The sequence below is a fragment of the Microcebus murinus genome, chromosome 5 (genome assembly GCF_040939455.1).
Source record: "Microcebus murinus isolate Inina chromosome 5, M.murinus_Inina_mat1.0, whole genome shotgun sequence".
In the NCBI taxonomy this organism is placed as follows: Eukaryota; Metazoa; Chordata; class Mammalia; order Primates; family Cheirogaleidae; genus Microcebus; species Microcebus murinus.
The window spans coordinates 30686676-30704717 of NC_134108.1; the positions used below are offsets into that span (position 1 = coordinate 30686676).

The following is an 18042-nucleotide window of genomic DNA, read 5'->3' on the forward strand; positions in this document are numbered from 1 at the left end:
ACACATCCAATAAGGAGCTGATTGCTAGAATCTATTTAGAACTTAGGGTTGATTTTTTTTTCTTGCTGATTTTCCTATCAAAAAGTGGGCAAAGGACATGAACAGAAACTTTCCAAAAGAAGAGAGAAAAATGGCCAAGAAACATATAAAAAAAATGCTCAACATCTCTAATCATCAGGGAAATGCAAATCAAAACCGCAATGAGATATCACTTAACTCCAGTGAGAATGGCATTTATCAAAAAGCTCTGAAACAATAAATGTTGGTGTGGATGTGGAGAGACAGGAACACTCATACACTGCTGGTGGGACTGCAAACTAGTGCAACCTCTATGGAAAGCAATATGGAGATACCTTAAAGAGATACAGGTAGATGTACCATATAATCCAGCAATCTCATTACTGGGCATCTACCCAAAAGAACAAAAGACACTATAAAAAAGACATCTGCACTCAAATGTTTACAGCATTCACAATTGCAAAGATGTGGAAACGACCCAAGTGCCCATCAATACATGAGTGGATTAATAAAATGTGGTATATGTATACCATGGAGTACTATTCAGCTCTAAGAAACAATGGTGATATAGCACCTCTTATATTTTCCTGGATAGAACTGGAACCCATTCAACTAAGTGAAGTATCCCAAGAATGGAAAAATAAGCCCCACATGTACTCACCAGCAAATTGTTTTCACTGATAAACACCTAAGTGCACATATAGGAATAACATTTATCTGGTGTCGGGCAGATGGGAGGGGGGAGGAGGGGATGAGTATATACATACATGAGTGTTAGACGTACCATCTGGGAGATGGACATGCTTGAAGCTCTGACTGTGGGGGGCAGGGGGCACAGGCAATATACGTAACCTAAACATTTGTACCCTCACAATATGCAGAAATAAAAAACTGGTGAACCTATGTTATATTTTAAAAAGAATTTAAAACCCAACAAAAGTGTACCCTTGTAAATTATTAGAATATTAAATCATTTATAAGATAATCGCAGTGAGGTACATTTTTCTACTACAAAAAGTAAATTTTTTTTAAAAAGACACTCAATCACATATCTATCACCAACATCCCTCTCCACTAAGTGGACGTTGAAATGGGCATAAGGCATTAAGCAATACAAATGTTTTCAAATTAAACTTTATTTCAAAATATTAAGCGGGTACAAGTGTTTTTTTTACAAGAGTAACTTGTATATTGCTTAAGTCAGGTTTTTTGGTATGCCTGTCACCATAAATTAAACATTTTTAAATTATCATTTGTCAGACAAAGGTCCTGGTGTAAGGATCCTAGAAAGCTCTGAGATTCCTGTCCTAGCTATGCCTTTCACCCAGTGAAAAAACTGGTTGGTTTTCTTCTTCTACCCTTCCTGCCACATCAAACAATAGGACAATTACACTGGCACTACTTGCTCCCACCAAGAAGACCCCATGCCTGCACACTATTACTGGGCAAGATCCAACTCCATGGAGAGAGCAACTCCATGCTTTTGGAGCTCTGCCCTGGCCCCTGAGGGTGAAGGGGCACTAAAGATTAGGGCGCCAAAGTCAGAGCTTAGGGTCTCCTCAGTCAAAAGGACTCCAACCTCAGGTACAACACAAAACATCTTTTTCTTCTGGCTGAACTGTCTCTCAGGAGCAACTACCAGGAATCCTCAGGTGGGCCATGACAAGTCTTTAAGACTAACAGGATTAATCTAAGTTGTCTGGATGTCTTGAGGGTGAGTCTCAAAAAACAGGGACCACTGAAGGAAATAAATTTGTTCACCCAACTTACTCAGAATTCTCCTTAACATTTCAGCCGTAAAGCCTACGTCTAGTATCCTGTTGGTCTGACCTATTTGGCTTTGGACACAGATTGAATAAACTCTAGCAATGGTGACTCTGACTGACCTGACTTTGACCCTTTCCTATTCTATCACCAAGTCTGTGCAGACCTATTTGCTACTACTTGGGCCTACGGTTGGCCCAACCCTAACCACCTCATTGCCTCTCGTGCTATAGTCTGGAATTAACTGAGGGTGTTATCTTTAGGCTCCAGTCCTGTGTCATGCTGAATATCAAACTTTACCTTTTGTCCCCCACATCCATCTACTCAGTCTCCCTTATTATATGTTCACTGCCTCAGTATGTGTAACTATGTCCATCCCCTCACCAACTCCTTATACACACAAACCTCGCAACTTCCCACTGTAGCTGCTTTACCTAACCAAACTGTAGGTCAATCAAGGTATCTCCTACCACTGTTAGTGCCTCCACCCTGCCTCCCAATCCATCGCTTCTTTCCCATGGTAAATCATATTTATTGCTCTAGAAAGTCTCCTTCTCTGCTATCCATCTCTCTGATCCTCAATCTCATCCCCATTCAGCTGAATTCTGCTACACCCTATCCCCACACTCTCCTAGACGGTAACTTTAGAAGCTTCTTCCACTGTGCCCTATCAAAGCCCATTATTGCTATGGGCAAGCCCTATTCAGCTGTTCCTTCTCTCTCCATTTCTAAGAGGTACTCTTAGCTGTCCAGCAACTCTGTATCACTTTTAAGGGCTATGTCTTATACTTCTCTGCATCTCATGAAACCTAAGAGAAGAGTAGGCACATTGTACATGTTCAATACCATTCATCAAATTAATGTTGAATAATCATTAAGAAAAAAAAAAACACAAAACAGTTGGCATTCCCCAAAAAAGCATTCTGTTTCCACCTCTGCTTGCAGAGGTTATAAACAAATACACTGGCCTACAAAAAAATTTTAAAAAATACAACAAAACTTCTAGACCTTTCCAAATTCCCCACTGCCTCATAAAAGATATGTCTGACAGCTGAAAGTAAACTAGTTTTTGCAAGCACTAAATTGCTCATCAATCTTACAAAGGGTGTCATTTAGTCAATTACCTTCCCAAGGGAAATATAAATGGAACATAGCTGCCTGAGAAAAATTAATTCACCCAACTCCGGTAAGTAGCTCACAGAGAACAGGTTTCGTAATCCTAGGATATCTGAACCATATTTCATTCCTGGTTTTCCCCAGAAAGAACTGCAGTTTTCAATATTTTTTTTTTTTTGGATTTGAATTTTAGCTGATTAGTACAGTTAGGTTTGCAAGGAGTTGTAGCCCAATGATAAGTACGCATAGTATCACCCAAAGCTTTGAGACCACTAAAATGTTGTACCTTTTCTTATATCTGAAAATATGAATGTTGGCTCCATATCCTACTGAATTCCCCTAACACTCCCTATAAAGGCAGACAATGGCAGAAGATGAAGAGGAAAATGTTCACCATGGAAATGTAAAGGAAGGCACAAGGAATAGCAACAGCTGGCAGGAAGTACAAACTCAGATGCTCTCAGGAGCCAAGTAGGTAATGTGAATGAGCTAGGCAGATTTTTACAAGAAGAAAATCAGAGGTAAGGGGGATGATAAAAGGCAACAATGTTAGAGGTCACTATGCCTATTACTCCATCCAGGAAATTGTAGTGCCATGCAAGAATGTGGGATCAGTGTGGCCACATTTTTCTAATTATTCAGAAGAAGGCAGAGATCCAGATTTTTAATACAAAATCACTCCAGTATTGACAAGTAATTCAAATTATTAAAAACCAGCACAAAAAAATGCCTGTGCCCATCAAGTACATGCAGGGCTACTAATTTGTGATCTCTGATATACACAATAAGAGATTGGTGGAATATAAAAAATATCCTTAATTCTAAAACTAAATCCCCATTTCACACCTATTAAAAATGGATTAAAATGGAATGGGATTTCTGTGTTTATCCTCTGTGAGTACCTACAATAACCACCATGTCAAGTAGATTAAGAGTCTAAATGCAAAAAAAAAAAAAAAAAAACTAGAATATAAATGAGTATCAAATCTTTGGTTTGGAGAGAACTCTAATCATAATAGTAATTGAAGAGATCACAGGATAAATTTTTATCTAATAAAACTTAACATTTAACATAAAAAATTCCTTGTCTAAAATTAAAGGCAAAATGAAACCTGGAAAACATCTGAAGCCAATATGGCAACAAAAGGCTAATACCTTTACTACCAACTCACTACCAATTGGTAAGAGAATCAAGAATTAGCTCCAACTCCTTATGGAGGAGGAGGATTTGCACTTGCCAGTTCCCGATGCAGTTCAAAGCAATGTACCCTGTGGGACCAGGGCTGAGACAACTGCAAAACCCATGTGGGGTTCTGAATGGGAAACATGAACAATAAGTTGACCTCTGAAAAACACTTAAAAAGCACAAAAGGAAACTGACTGCACAAGAGGAAATTTAGTGCTACAAAAGTCCAAATATAAGAATTCATACTCAAGGAACTCAGATTTTTAAAAATGTGATAAGAACTTTAAAAATTAACTAAATTAAAATCTTCAAAGACATAAAAGAAGAAATAGTATTGATGAAGCAAAGAATAGAACAAGAAACTATTAAAAAAGAATCAATTGGAAATCTTGAAAATGCAGCGTATAGTCATTGATATTTTTTTAAAAAAAGATGCCATAAATGGTATAATAGAGATGGCTGAAAAGAAAATCTGTGACTTGGAATCCAGCATTCTCCAAGAACGTGCCATTACCAAATTAGGAGACAGGAAATATACAAATTTGTTGAAAGCTAAATTCCTTCCCACAAAAATTCATATATGTCCCTACAGAATTTTATAAACAACCTCAGGAAGTTCCCAAAGTCCATGAAGCCCAACTTTTACCGCAGAATTCTGAATATAAAATATCTTAAGATCTGAATTCTGTCCTATTCTATTAATGCATAAAATATAAAATACTTAAAGGCTCAAGAAACAGACACTACATTTGAGTTAAAATCAAGAGAACCAAACCAACAGAAGGCAATTAAATCTGAATTAAATTAAGAAATGAAACAAAGTATCCCACATCCTGACAAATATTCTATTATAAAACTCAGGTAAGAGTGAGAAAATTGATGATTATCCATAAGTAAATAAAAGAACTCTGATGTATATAAAACTTGGTTAGCTATAACATAAATTATCATTTTAGATGCAAATATGACTTTAAAGTTCATATTGGTATTGCCAACTGTGACAAAAAATATTCATAATAGGCAAAATGCATTTTCTAAAATAATGTTAAATGATTGGCATGGGAATATAAGACTGGCAAAGTGTGAAAAAAGCAAAATCTTAATCAGAAAAGAGAAAAAGAGGCCTGAAAGAAAGATACAGAGAAATTACCTCAACTAAAAGGAAATTTAAAGACCAAGGTGAAAAAGAGCAACGAAAGAGGAAATCTTAGTGGCTAGGACAGTGACGTGGGGTGAGCTGAACAGAACTGTCTAATGGTAGCTATAAGCTGTAAAATGTCAGTCCCACAATATCTTCAGTGAAATCTACATATTCCTCATTGTTTTCTAATGGGAATAGGAGAGGCAGTAACATGCTTCATTTCCTTTCAAGGCTGGCCTTAAAGTAATTACAGAAAAGATAAGAGAAATCTGGCCAAAATCTGTACTGTACAAGAAGTATCTAAATTTTCCCTTTACAATAAACCTAAATAGAAATGTTTGGTCCTCCTTAAAACTTGGATGGAAGACAGGTCTCTTATAGAGATTCTGACAACATGAAAATCCTCCTCAAAACAGACTTGAAATGTTTCAGAATATAAAATTCAAATGACACACTGAATATCTTCTATTTAAGATAGCTAAGATCTTTGGAAGGTAGAATGACGACTTCTCTGAAGATTAGGAAATAAAGTTGTGACTCTTGAACATGTTTTAAATGCCTTAATAAACTTCAGTATTAGATTCTTACAGGATATATATATCCAGAGAAATTACATTGGTAAAGACCTTGAAATATTTAGATACTAAATACATATACAGGCACACCTCAGAAATATTGCGAGTTCAGTTCCAAACTACCACAAGGAAGCAAACATTGCAATATAAAGCAAGTTACACAAATCTTCTGGTTTCCCAGTGCATATAAAAGCTATGTTTCACTATACTGCAGTTTATTAAGTGTGCAATAACATTATGTCTAAGAAAACAGTGTACATGCATTAATTAAAAACTCTTTATTGCTAAAAATGCTAACAATCATCTGAATTAATCTTTTTGCTGGGGGGTCTTGTCTCAATGTTGATGACTGCTGACTGACTAATCAGGGTGGTGCTTGGAGAAGGTTCAGGTGGCTATAGCAATTTCTTAAAATAAGACAACAATAAAGTTTGCTACTTTATTGACTCTTGCTTTCAGTTGACTCTCATTTCACAAATGATTTCACTGTGTTATGTGATGCTGTTTGATAATCAGCATTTAACCCACAGAATAACTTATTTCAAAACTGGAGTCAATCCTCTCAAACCCTTTCAAAGCCACTGCTTTACCAACTAAGTTTATGTAGTATCTAAATCTATTGTCGTTTCAACAATGTTCACATCGTCTTCACTAGGAGTAGATTTTATCTTAAGAAACCACTTAAGTTTTATCATGAGATTATAGCAATTCAGTCACATCTTCAGGCTCCATTTCTAATTCCAGTTCTCTTGCTATTTCTACCACATCTGCAGTTACTTCCTCCACTGAAGTCTTGAACCCTTTAAAGTTATCCACAAGGATTAGAATCGACTTCTTTCAAACTCCTATTAATGTTGCTATTTTGACCTCTTCCCATGAATCACAAATGTTCTTAATGGCATCTAGAACAGTGAATCTTTTCCAGAAGATTTTCCATTCAGTTTGCTCAGATCCATCAAAGGAATTGCTATCTATGGCAGATATAGCCTTGCAAAATATATTTCTTAAATAGTAAGGCTTGAAAACTGAACTTACTCAATCCCTGGGCTGCAGAATGTGTTCGCAGGCATGAAAACATTAAGCTTCATATACATCTCCATCAGAGCTCTTTGGTGACCAGGTGCATTGTCAATGAACATAAATATTTTGAGAGCTATCTTTTTTTCTGAGCAGTAGGACTCAACAGTGGGATTAAACTATTCAATAAACCATGCTGTCAACAGATGTGCTGTCATCCAGGCTTTGTTCCGTTTATAGAGACAGAGTACATTTAGCATAATTATTAAGGATTTTCATTATCTAGGATTTTCATAATGATAAATGAGCACTGGCTTTGGTTTAAAGTCACCAGATGCATTAGCCCCTAACGAGAGAGTCAGCCTGTCCTTTGAAGCTTTGAAGCCAGGCATTGACTTCTCCTCTCTACCTATGAATATCCTAGATGGCATTTTCTTCCAATAGGAGGCTGTTTACTCTTTTTTGAAAACCTACTGTTTAGTGTTGTCACCTTCATCAATTATCTTAGCTAGATCTTCTGGATAACTTGCTGTAGCTTCTATTAATACATCAGCATTTGCTGCTTTACCTTGCACTTTTATGTTACGGAGACAGCTTCCTTCCTTAAACCTCATAAACCAGCTTCTGTTAGCGTCCAACATTTCTTCTGCAGCTTCCTTACCTCTCAGCCTTCATAGAATTGAAGAGAGTTAGGATCTTGCTCTGGAGTAGGCTTTGGTTTAAGGGAATGTTGTCGCAGATTTAATCTTCTATCCAGACCACTAAAAGTCTCTTCATATCAATGATAAGTCTGCTTCATTTTCTTATCATTTGTGTATTTACTGGAATAACACTTTTAATTTCTCTTCTTTGGCATTTACAACTTGGCTAACAATTTGGCTCAAGAGGCCTAGCTTTTGGCCCATCTTGGCTTTTGACATGCCTTCCTCACTAAGCTGAATCATTTTTAGCTTTTGATTTAAGGTAAGAGACACACAATTTCTTCTTTCACTTGAACAGTTAGAGGCCATTGTAGGGCTGGTTGGTGGAACAGTCAGAATACACATTTATCAATTAAGTTCACTGTCTTATATGGGTGTGGTTCATGGCACTCCAAAACAGAACAGTAACATCAAAGATCACTGATCACAGATCATCATAACAGACATAATCATAATGAAATTTGAAATATCATGAAAATTGTCAAAATGTAATTAATACAAAGTGAGCACAAGCTGTTGGAAAAATGGCACCAATAGACTTACTTGATACAGGGTTGCTACAAATCTTCAATTTGTAAAAAAAACACAATATCTGCAGAATGTAATAAAACAAAGTGCAATAAAACAAGGTATGCCTGTATATATCTTCTTTGAGTATTTTCATGTTACTTTAAACAGATATAAATCAGGTTGTCTTGAAGTTCACAATTTTATAAGAAGAGTGTCTGGTTTAAAATTATAAATTTGAATCACAACAGCGCAGGCTCCTTTGAAATACATTCACATTGCAAAAAGAGGGAAACAGCCCTATTCTGGTTAAAAGATCTTCCTTTAGTATACACACTTTCCACCTGGCAACAATCTGTTTCATCTCTTGACATCTGACAGAAGAATTTAGGCATGAATCTTTACTTCCCTCAAAATGAATTTTCCTTAGGGAAGAAACTGAATTTTTCGATTTTGCAGGCCAACAACATTTTCTCTTCTCAGAGTAAAACTTTCTGGCCTAGGTCATTCTATTCCTAATTTAAAGTAGCAAACATGAAAATGGCGGTCATTTAGGCCTTCACTGGAAAAAATGCTTTCTTCATGTTCATGTAATAAAATAACCAAAACTAATTTTGAATAAACATTTCAAGACTTCAATATAATTATAATTAAAGCACAGAAGTATAAAAACTATAGGTAGTAAAATCTTGACTGATAAATATAAATACTAAAAATGCTCTATAAAATTTTCAATGTAGTATTGTCAAAACATAGTATTTAGGAAAATATGTCACTGAGAAAAACATATACAACTAAGCCTAAATATTTGCCAAAATAAAGTGATGCTAAAGAAATAAAAAATAAAGATAATAATTTTTTAAATGACACTCACCAATCACAATTGAAGACTCACAGTGATAATAACCATTACTTTGTTTTTTCTTCACCATGGAGCAAAGATCTATGCGATACAATGTTTCTTCTCCAAATCTGTGACTGATAAATTTTTCATATAATTCAGGGTCTATTTTTTTCACTCCCTTGAAATGACAAAATAAAAATCACATCAATCAATCATTTCACCCAGGCAGCCAGTTCATATTTATATCACTTTCTTAGAAACTGATATTACATTTTGGTATGAAGTACTGCCTACTGTCACTTGAAAATAGATACTACAAAAATGTTGTAAAGTTGTTTTTAGGCCGGGCGCGGTGGCTCACGCCTGTAATCCTAGCTCTTGGGAGGCCGAGGCGGGCGGATTGCTCAAGGTCAGGAGTTCAAAACCAGCCTGAGCAAGAGCGAGACCCCATCTCTACTATAAATAGAAAGAAATTAATTGGCCAATTGATATATATATAAAAAATTAGCCGGGCATGGTGGCGCATGCCTGTAGTCCCAGCTACTCGGGAGGCTGAGGCAGTAGGATCGCTGAGCCCCGGAGATTGAGGTTGCTGTGAGCTAGGCTGACGCCACGGCACTCACTCTAGCCTGGGCAACAAAGCGAGACTCTGTCTCAAAAAAAAAAAAAAAAAAAAAAAAAGTTGTTTTTAAAGTCTCCCTGCCTAGGATTAATTATATGTAAAAAACCATAAAGAGTAAAGAGTGTTGAGTTTAAAGAGTGTTGAGTTTAAATTTGGCGCAGCATTCAGGACTTCATATAGCCTCAGAAATAATAAAGTATATTGAGCTGAAATTTGAAAGCAAGAAAAAAAGTAGTCATGCCCAACAACAATTGGAGAAATGAATGAATTTTTTTAAAGTAATGTTGATCTTAACATTTTGTAGTGGGAAAAATATTCTAATAAGATGGATGCAATTTATAAACTTCTTATGTGACAATCATCTGAAAGACAAAGGTAATTTGAATTGGAGTCAGGAAGTCAGTGGGTCTTCCAAGTTCCTATCTGTCCATCCTTATTGGCAGAGCACTTTCTTAGCAGGAACAGCTGGTTGTTGAAAAATTACAGTGGGATGCCCTTGGTACCTCTGTAGTTTCCCAAAACATAGGAAAGAATATTTCTGCCTCCCCTATACTACACAATGGTCATGCAACTCAGCCCCATAGTCTCAAAACACAGTCCATAAGATGAAGGTAAACAGAATGCATATTTCTGTTTTTACTGACAAAAACATATTACAGGAAACTTTTTGATGGTGATATAAAAACAAAAAATTAAATCAACCCAAACTGCTATGCCACTACTCCAATTTTTATATATGTTTTATTTCTCCATGCAAATACATATTTCCCTTTTTATAGGAATGTGTTGTGCCCTGAGTACTATTAGATAACTATTTTGTCAGTAAATATGCCATGCCAAGAAAGTAATATACAGATGTACAAAATATTTTTATCTCAGTAGTATTCCATTGTATGGAAGTATCATAATTCTTCCAATTCTTTATTGTTGAACATTTAGGGTGCTCTTAATTTTCAATGTTATATTAAACATGATTTTGTTGATATACCATTTTTTAATTTTTATTTCAGGGTATTATGAGGGTACAAACATTTTGGTTACATTTTATATCTCTGCCTCACCCAATCGAAGATTAGAGGCATGCCCTTCCCCTCTACAATGTTCACCACATCCATTAGTTGTTAGTTTACTACCCAACCCCTTAATCCTTAGAGAATATTACTACCGTGTGAGCACCTTAGTGTCAGTCAGTGCCAATTTGATGGCAAGTACAGGTGAAGCCTATTCTTCTGATCTTGCGATACCTCACTTCAGAAGATGGGCTGAAGCTCTATCCAGGAAAATATAAGAGTTGCTAGATCACTGTCATTTCTTATAGTTGAGTAATAATTCCATTGTATATATATATATATATACACTAAATTTTAATAACCCACTCATGAATTGACGGGCATTTGAGTTGTTTCCACATCCTTGCAATAGTGAATTGTGCTACCATAAACATTCGAGTGCAGATGTCTTTATTATACAATGTCTTTTGCTCTTTTGGGTAGATGCCTAATAGTGCTGTTGCTGGTTTGAATGTTATTTCTATTTTTAGCTCTTTGAGGTATCTCCAAATTCTTTTCCACAGAAGCTATACTAATTTGCAGTCCCACCAGCAGTGTAAGAGTGTTCCTGTCTCTCCATATCCATGCCAGCATTTGTTGTTTTGGGATTTTTTGATAGAGGCTAATCTCACTGGAGTTAGGTAATATCTCATTGTGGTTTTGATTTGCATTTCTCAAATGATTAGAGATGTTGAGCATTTTTTTGCTTGCTGGCCATTATTCTGTCTTCTTTTGAAAAGTTTCTGTTCATTTCCTTTTCCCATTTATTGATGGGGTTGATTTTTTCTTGTTGATTTTTTTAAAGTTCTAGATAGATTCTCATTAGCCCTTTATTGGATGTGTGGAGAGCAAATATTTTCTCCCATTCTGTAGGCTATCTATTCGTTCTAATGATAGTTTCCCTGACTGTGCAAAAGCTTTTTAATTTGATCAGATCTCATTTATTTTTGTTTCTGCTGTGAGAGCTTTCGGGGTCTCCTTCAAAAATTCTTTGCCTACACTGATGTCTGAAAGGGTCTTCCAGATATCTTCTAGAATTCTTAAGATTTCACGCCTTATATGAGGGAGAACTACAAAACACTAAGAAAAGAAATTGTAGAAGATGGAAACAGATGGAAAAATCTACCTTGCTCATGGATTGGTAGAATCAATATTGTTAAAATGTTCATACTACCTAAAGTGATCCACAGAATTAATGCAATCCCTATCAAAGTACCATCATCATTCTTTACAGATCTAGAAAAAATAATTCTACACCTTGTATGGAACCAGAGAAGACCTCATTATAGCCAAAGCAATCTTAAGTAAAAAGAACAAACTGGGAGGTATCAGTCTACCAGACTTCAAGCTGTACTACAAGGCTATAGTAATTAAAACAGCATTGTATTGGCACAAGAACAGAGACATAGACCTTTGGAACAGGACTGAGAATCCAGAGATGAAACCATCTGCATATGGTAATCTAATCTTTGACAAAACAGACAAAAATATAATATACTGGGGAAAAGAATCTCTTTTCAATAAATGGTGCTGGGAAACCAAATAGCTACATGCAGAAGATTGAAACTGGATCCCCACCTTTTACAAAAATCAATTCAAGATGGATATATGTTTTTGTTTATGTCTCAAACTGGTGCTCCTGGTCTTCCCCCACCACTGTTCTACACACAGCCTTTCCTGTCTCAGCCAGCAGTAACTCTATGCTAGTTCCTCAAGCTAAAAGCCTTGAGGTCATCCTTGATTCCTCCATTTTTCTTAGCTGCACATGCAATCAAATTGTGTTGGTTCTAGCTTCAAAATATATCCAATTCTCACCACTCCATTGCTATCTTTATCGGAGCCACCCCACATGAGGTTCTATTCTGCCCACTCCTGTACTTCCTGGACCTTGTCTCCTACCATCTTCACCGCCTCCACCTCCCTGACCTCCTTGCTACCCCATGAACATGCACAAGTCCACCTCAAAGTCTTTGTACTGCCTTTGCCTGTTCCTGGAATGTTCCCCCAAATATCCTCATGGTTCATCCCTTATCTCCTTTAATTCCTTGTTCAAATATCACTTAGTAGGGCCTCCCCTGACCAACCCACTTATTTTGCATTCCACTCCAAGTGGTACCCCCAAATCCTCTATATCCTTTTCTCTTTACATATATATTTATGCATATTTTTTCATAGCATTTACCATGTTCTAAAATATTATATAAATTATGTATTATGTTTATTTTTCATTGTCATTATCTGTCTCTCCTCATTAGGATGTAAGCTCCACAAAAGGAGGGATTTTTGTCTGAATTTTATTCACTGATATACCCCAGGGCCTAAAACAGTGCTTGACATGGTGCATCACTTAATAAACAATTGTCACAGACCCAAAGGAAGATAAAGTCTCAAGAAGAGGATAGTTGACAACACCAACCATTGTTCATTCAGAGTTCAACAAGAATGAAACCAACTGGATTTCTTTTGATTTGGAGAATAGGATGCCACGAGGGAGGCAGTGGGGTGTAATGATAAGGTGTAGCCAGATGTGCAAGTTCAAATCCTGCCTCTGCCACTGTGCTCTAAGTGGCTCCACTTCACTTCCTCTACCTCAATGTGTTCTGTAGACTAAGTAAGTTAATTTATAAAAGTCCTTAAAATTATGAAATGTAGTAAATGATATTATATATAATTTATAAACATACATATATATAGTCATTATTATCATTAGTGAAATTTAGGGAATAATTTCAGTCAGAGTAAGATTTGAGTAAATGGAAACTGATCATTCTTATTTTTCTTTTAAATGCTTTTTCATTTGTGTGTGTATGTATATGTTTGGGGGTTATGAGTCCTTACTTTATACCAGACAGAAAACTAGTGATAACATAGAAGAACCATCAGTTTTAAAGATATTAATGCCAGCATTGACTAGCCATAATCTCTACTTCAGTTTTGTAAAATGTCACTTTAAGTAAAAAATAAACATGAGTTACTCTAATCTGCAAGGCTAATTAACTTAATTTTAGCAAAAGGTAAGCACCAACTATTTTGCAAAAATTCTGCACAGATGACTTCCAACATGAGTCTTAAGGAGTTAATTTTTTACTACCAAGTGAAATGGAATTAATTCTTTAACTCATAATTTATAGAAAGAGCTGCGGTTCAAAAAGGCATGAGACCTTTAGAAGGCACTGAAAGTATATTCCCTCACCAGAAAAATCTTCAATAATAAACAATCTAGAAATAGATAAGAATATGCTTTGTCTGATTTATATTACAACATTAGCATGATCTTTGTTCTCTGCAGAAATTTTTATTTGGCAATGTATTTCTTTTCTAGCAATATATGAATTAATCTCACCAACCAGCTGCAGCAGGTGGTGTTTTTCTTTCATAATGAAAGAAAAGACTATCATTCTGAGAAAATAAATAAGTATATCAAAAGTGGATATCACTTAGAATAAAGCTAAGAAGGCTCCTATTTTCTGAATGAATCCATTGGGTTGCCAGAATAGTCTCAGAGACATCATCCTTCAAGATTATATTTTAAAGCTAAAAAAGCTGGGACACAGCATTATTTTTAGGTTTTGGACCCCCAAATTATTCTCTGCTTCCCTTTCTCATAGGCCAGATCCTCCCCAAGGCACCCCACCACTTAAATATCAATGGAGGTATATAACATGTTAGCAGAGCTCAAAGAATATCACAAAAATGATTAAAGCCAGGAAAATTTGACCTATAAAGGTTAACAGAGTTGGGATTATTTCAAATGTAGAGAAACAATATTGGGACATTGTGGGACATTGTCAACAAAACCATGCTAAGGGTGTTACATCCTGGAATTTTGAATATGTTTTGTGATGGTCTAGTACTTTGTGTGAAGGTTGTTTTTGCCTTGAACCCTAATAAGGACAAGGCATATTTTTTAAGAGCTTCACATTTATAATCATATCCAGTATAAGCAACATTAATTATGCAACACAACACTGAAAGAGAAAATAGAAAGTTAAATACAGGGCATCAGACTTTGAAACAATAAATTAGTAGCAAGAAAGATCAAACAGAAAAAACATTTCTGAGACTATCATAATTAATCATGGGAAATGACTGAAGTTTTACTTCCCTTTCGCCTAGTTTAAGTCATAATGTAGGGAAAATTATCAGTGATGTTCAAAGCCTCTTGATAACCTTTGATACAATGTACCATGAAACTGAGGAATTTCATTCTTGGTTGTATCTTGGCACCCAAACGGCCAACTCCAGAACAAATGCCATTGAAAGCATAAGTATTTTTAGAATCATCAGATGACTGAATCGGATAACTAACAGAAATTATTTACTCAGGAAGTACTCACCATAACACTTACATTTAGCTAAATGATATGCATAATTTAATGTGTACCAAAGAGGGCTCAGACTTTTATTACTATGCCTCCGACTCTATTTCCAACGCAGGAAGCAGACTGAGCCACAAAACATGAAAATTCACGTTAGTTAACAAAGTAAAAATCACTCATTTAAGGTTCTGAAAGATAAAACACATACTATTCATCTTTAATTTGTATGACAAAGTTATTGTGGTCAGAGCAATGGAACAGTAATTTTATTAAGAAGGTTGAGACCTTTTTTGTAATAGAAGATAACTTCTTGTTGTTAGTTGTTACAATAATCACAACTTCCATGATGAAACTATAAGCAGGCCCCACATCAGACAAAGAAATTATTTGTCCTACTGATACATAAGCTTGGCATTCCTGGATCTTTGCTATGTTTTCCAATAGTTTGTTACTGTCATAGGAGTAGCTATAAAAGAAATTTACATTTCCTGTGACAATGACTTGAAACCAAAATTAATCATGTTAATTAAGAGCCAAACTGACTTTTCATTTGAGGCTGCTTAAAGAGGAATAGTATAATATCTTACTATTTATTTTAAATGCTTTTTCATGTGTGTGAAAAAAGGTTTTACAACACTTTATTTTCATAAGTGGAAAAAGTTACATTTCTTTAGTGAATTGGCTAAAAAATTGCAATCATTTTTAGTGACCACTACCCCTAATGAAAATTTATATACTGGGGATTCAAAGTGATAAAAATAGTATTTTTGACATAGGGCTTATCTGAGGCAAATCTGACTTGAAATTCTTCATGACCCCTTTACCTCTTTACATAACTACATTTTTTGCTATTATTTGTACTATTTCATTTTCATCGTCCTAAGACAGAACACTTGATGTCCTCCTTGCCAGATGCAGCTTTCCCTCAGTTCCTCTAAGTTGGGACAACTGAGGCCCTTCCAAGCAGGCTCGGTTCCACCCACGCCTGTTCCTGACAGGGATGGAAAGAGATGAGAAGCTTCACCACCCCAGCCAGTGGGCTCCAGAATAGCGCGGTGACTTTAGATCCAGTGACTTTAGATCCGCACAGAGAACTGCCTCACAGCCTTCCCAGCTTCTCCCTCCCGCTGTTCTGGGCCAATCTACATGGCTGGGCTCTGCTCTGGTCCCCTGGTCAAATGTGCTTGTTTCCTGCCTGGCTGAGGCCCTGACACCCTGCCTAGTGCCTGCCAGTAAGTTTAGAAAAGTGAGGAGTGACGAGAAATAGAAAAGACAACGTCACTTTATTATTTTGGACCGATCTAAAAAAATTGATGCCTCCTATCATCCGTATAACAATAATAGAAAATACATAGCATTCACTATGGACAGGTACTGCTCTAAGAACTTTAATTAACTGAAGGAGACGTCCCTGGGTCAGACTGGCCAAGACCCAAAGTCAGCAGAATGGGAGCAGGACGTGACTTTTTGACCAGCAGAGAGAACTGTTCCTCTGGGCAAATGGCCAAGGACCTGTGGTTTCGCATGCGAGCCAAGGTTGTCTGTTATCCGCACGAGGACCAGACGTTACAGACAGCCAAGGACCTATGGTTTTGCAAGCCAGCTGAGTTTGTCTGTTATCCGCATGTGGTACCAGACAGTAGAAGAGAGAATGTGAACATCATCTTCTCTTGTGCTATGCAACCAAGCCAGGCATCTTGTTATCCGCAAATGGTATCAAGCGTTGAAGGGCATGTCTTATGCTAGGTCTGGAGGAACAGGTTCTGTTGGCCCGTGGGAAGTCACGTACCAGAAAGTAACTGGGAAAATAGCTGGCATGAGGAAATAGCTATGCGACGCTTACCCAATTAAACAGTATAAAAATAAAACGACTGGTGCTTTAAGCACTGCAGTCTTGAACCATCTTTGTGTCTGAAGGCTTTTTTTTTCCTGGGACTGCAGCCAATTCTCTTGTGTCCATGTTTTATGTCTATGTCTTTATGTGTGTCATCCCCCGTCCTGCAAGCAGGCCACAACAATTAATTCATTAAATAATCACGATAACATTACTACCCCTAAATAAGAATACCACATCACAGAGAAATTAGGTCACTTACCAAAGGGCACAACTAGTAAAAGGTAGAGCTTGGATTTAGATTCAGGGTATGTGGAGAAACAATACTTTGGAAAGAAAAACAGAATACTCCTCATTTTCTTCACTATTTACTTTAAAATATTAAAACTCTAAAAATATTAATCATTCTTAAGATATAATTATATATACTACCATGTTTCTCAAACCAATGTCAAAATTACTTTGAGAATTTCTAGCATTCTAAAATACCTTTCTTTAATAAGCTGCATTAATATTAATAAACCAACTGATAAGTATGTGTCTATAGTAAATTAATTTCACAAAGGAGATGAGAAAGAATTCATGGACTCCACATTTTATATACACCAAAAATTATCTAAATAGTCCAGCCTGTTAAAAGAACTCTTCTTATATGACTAATATCCAAATAGTCAAGTAAAATACTGTCAGAGGTTGTCTGAGTTTTCTAGACCAGGTATTTATTTGAAGGTATAATATTTCTTAATTCTCCATTTCACTTTATGCTAATGTGTCTATATTTCATCAGGGTTTTTTTTTTAAGCAAGCATCTCCCTAATTCCTCTAATTATAAACTTGCTCTTAGCATTCTTGCCTGGTTTAATCTTGAGGTTTTAGGGAAAGAAGAGTAGAAACTCTTTACCCTAGCATTTTATCTAACATTTACAATATTACATCTTCCAGCAAGTAATAAGCAGAAACAGCTGCTAGAGCTACAGGTTTTAAATCCACTGCTGACACCTCCTTTTACCTATCATAATACTCTGAGAGGTGCTAGATGCTGCTTGGTGGCCTTAAGTGACAAGGCAAGCAGTCACAGAGGGAAGGTTACACAACCCCTAACAGCACAAGCCACTTCACAAAGGCCACCCACCAAGAGAAGATGCTGTATTCCTTTCCGGTCATGGAGTTTCTTTCCACGTGGTAATACTGGCATCAAAAAGAACAGAAGGGGAAACATGGCTTCCATCCACAAACATCTGGTTCATTTACATGGACTAAGGCCGTGTTAACCACAGAGGTAAAAGGACACAGGCACCCAACAACTCCTCGGGGTTGCCAGCTCAAGTATGGTACTGAAACACTGCAAC

At 36.4% G+C, this 18042-nt stretch overlaps 1 protein-coding gene across 5 annotated transcripts in view; it reads right to left on the minus strand.

Moving 5' to 3' along the window:
* Positions 1-18042, minus strand: part of AKAP7 (A-kinase anchoring protein 7) — a 127208-nt gene that overhangs the window by 49007 nt on the left and 60159 nt on the right. For 3 of the 5 annotated variants that reach the window (XM_020287201.2, XM_020287202.2, XM_020287200.2), the window contains exon 7: positions 8900-9047. In XM_020287201.2, the coding sequence (XP_020142790.1) occupies positions 8900-9047 (148 nt within the window). The other 2 variants (XM_012736617.2, XM_076002941.1) reach the window with 2 other exon arrangements.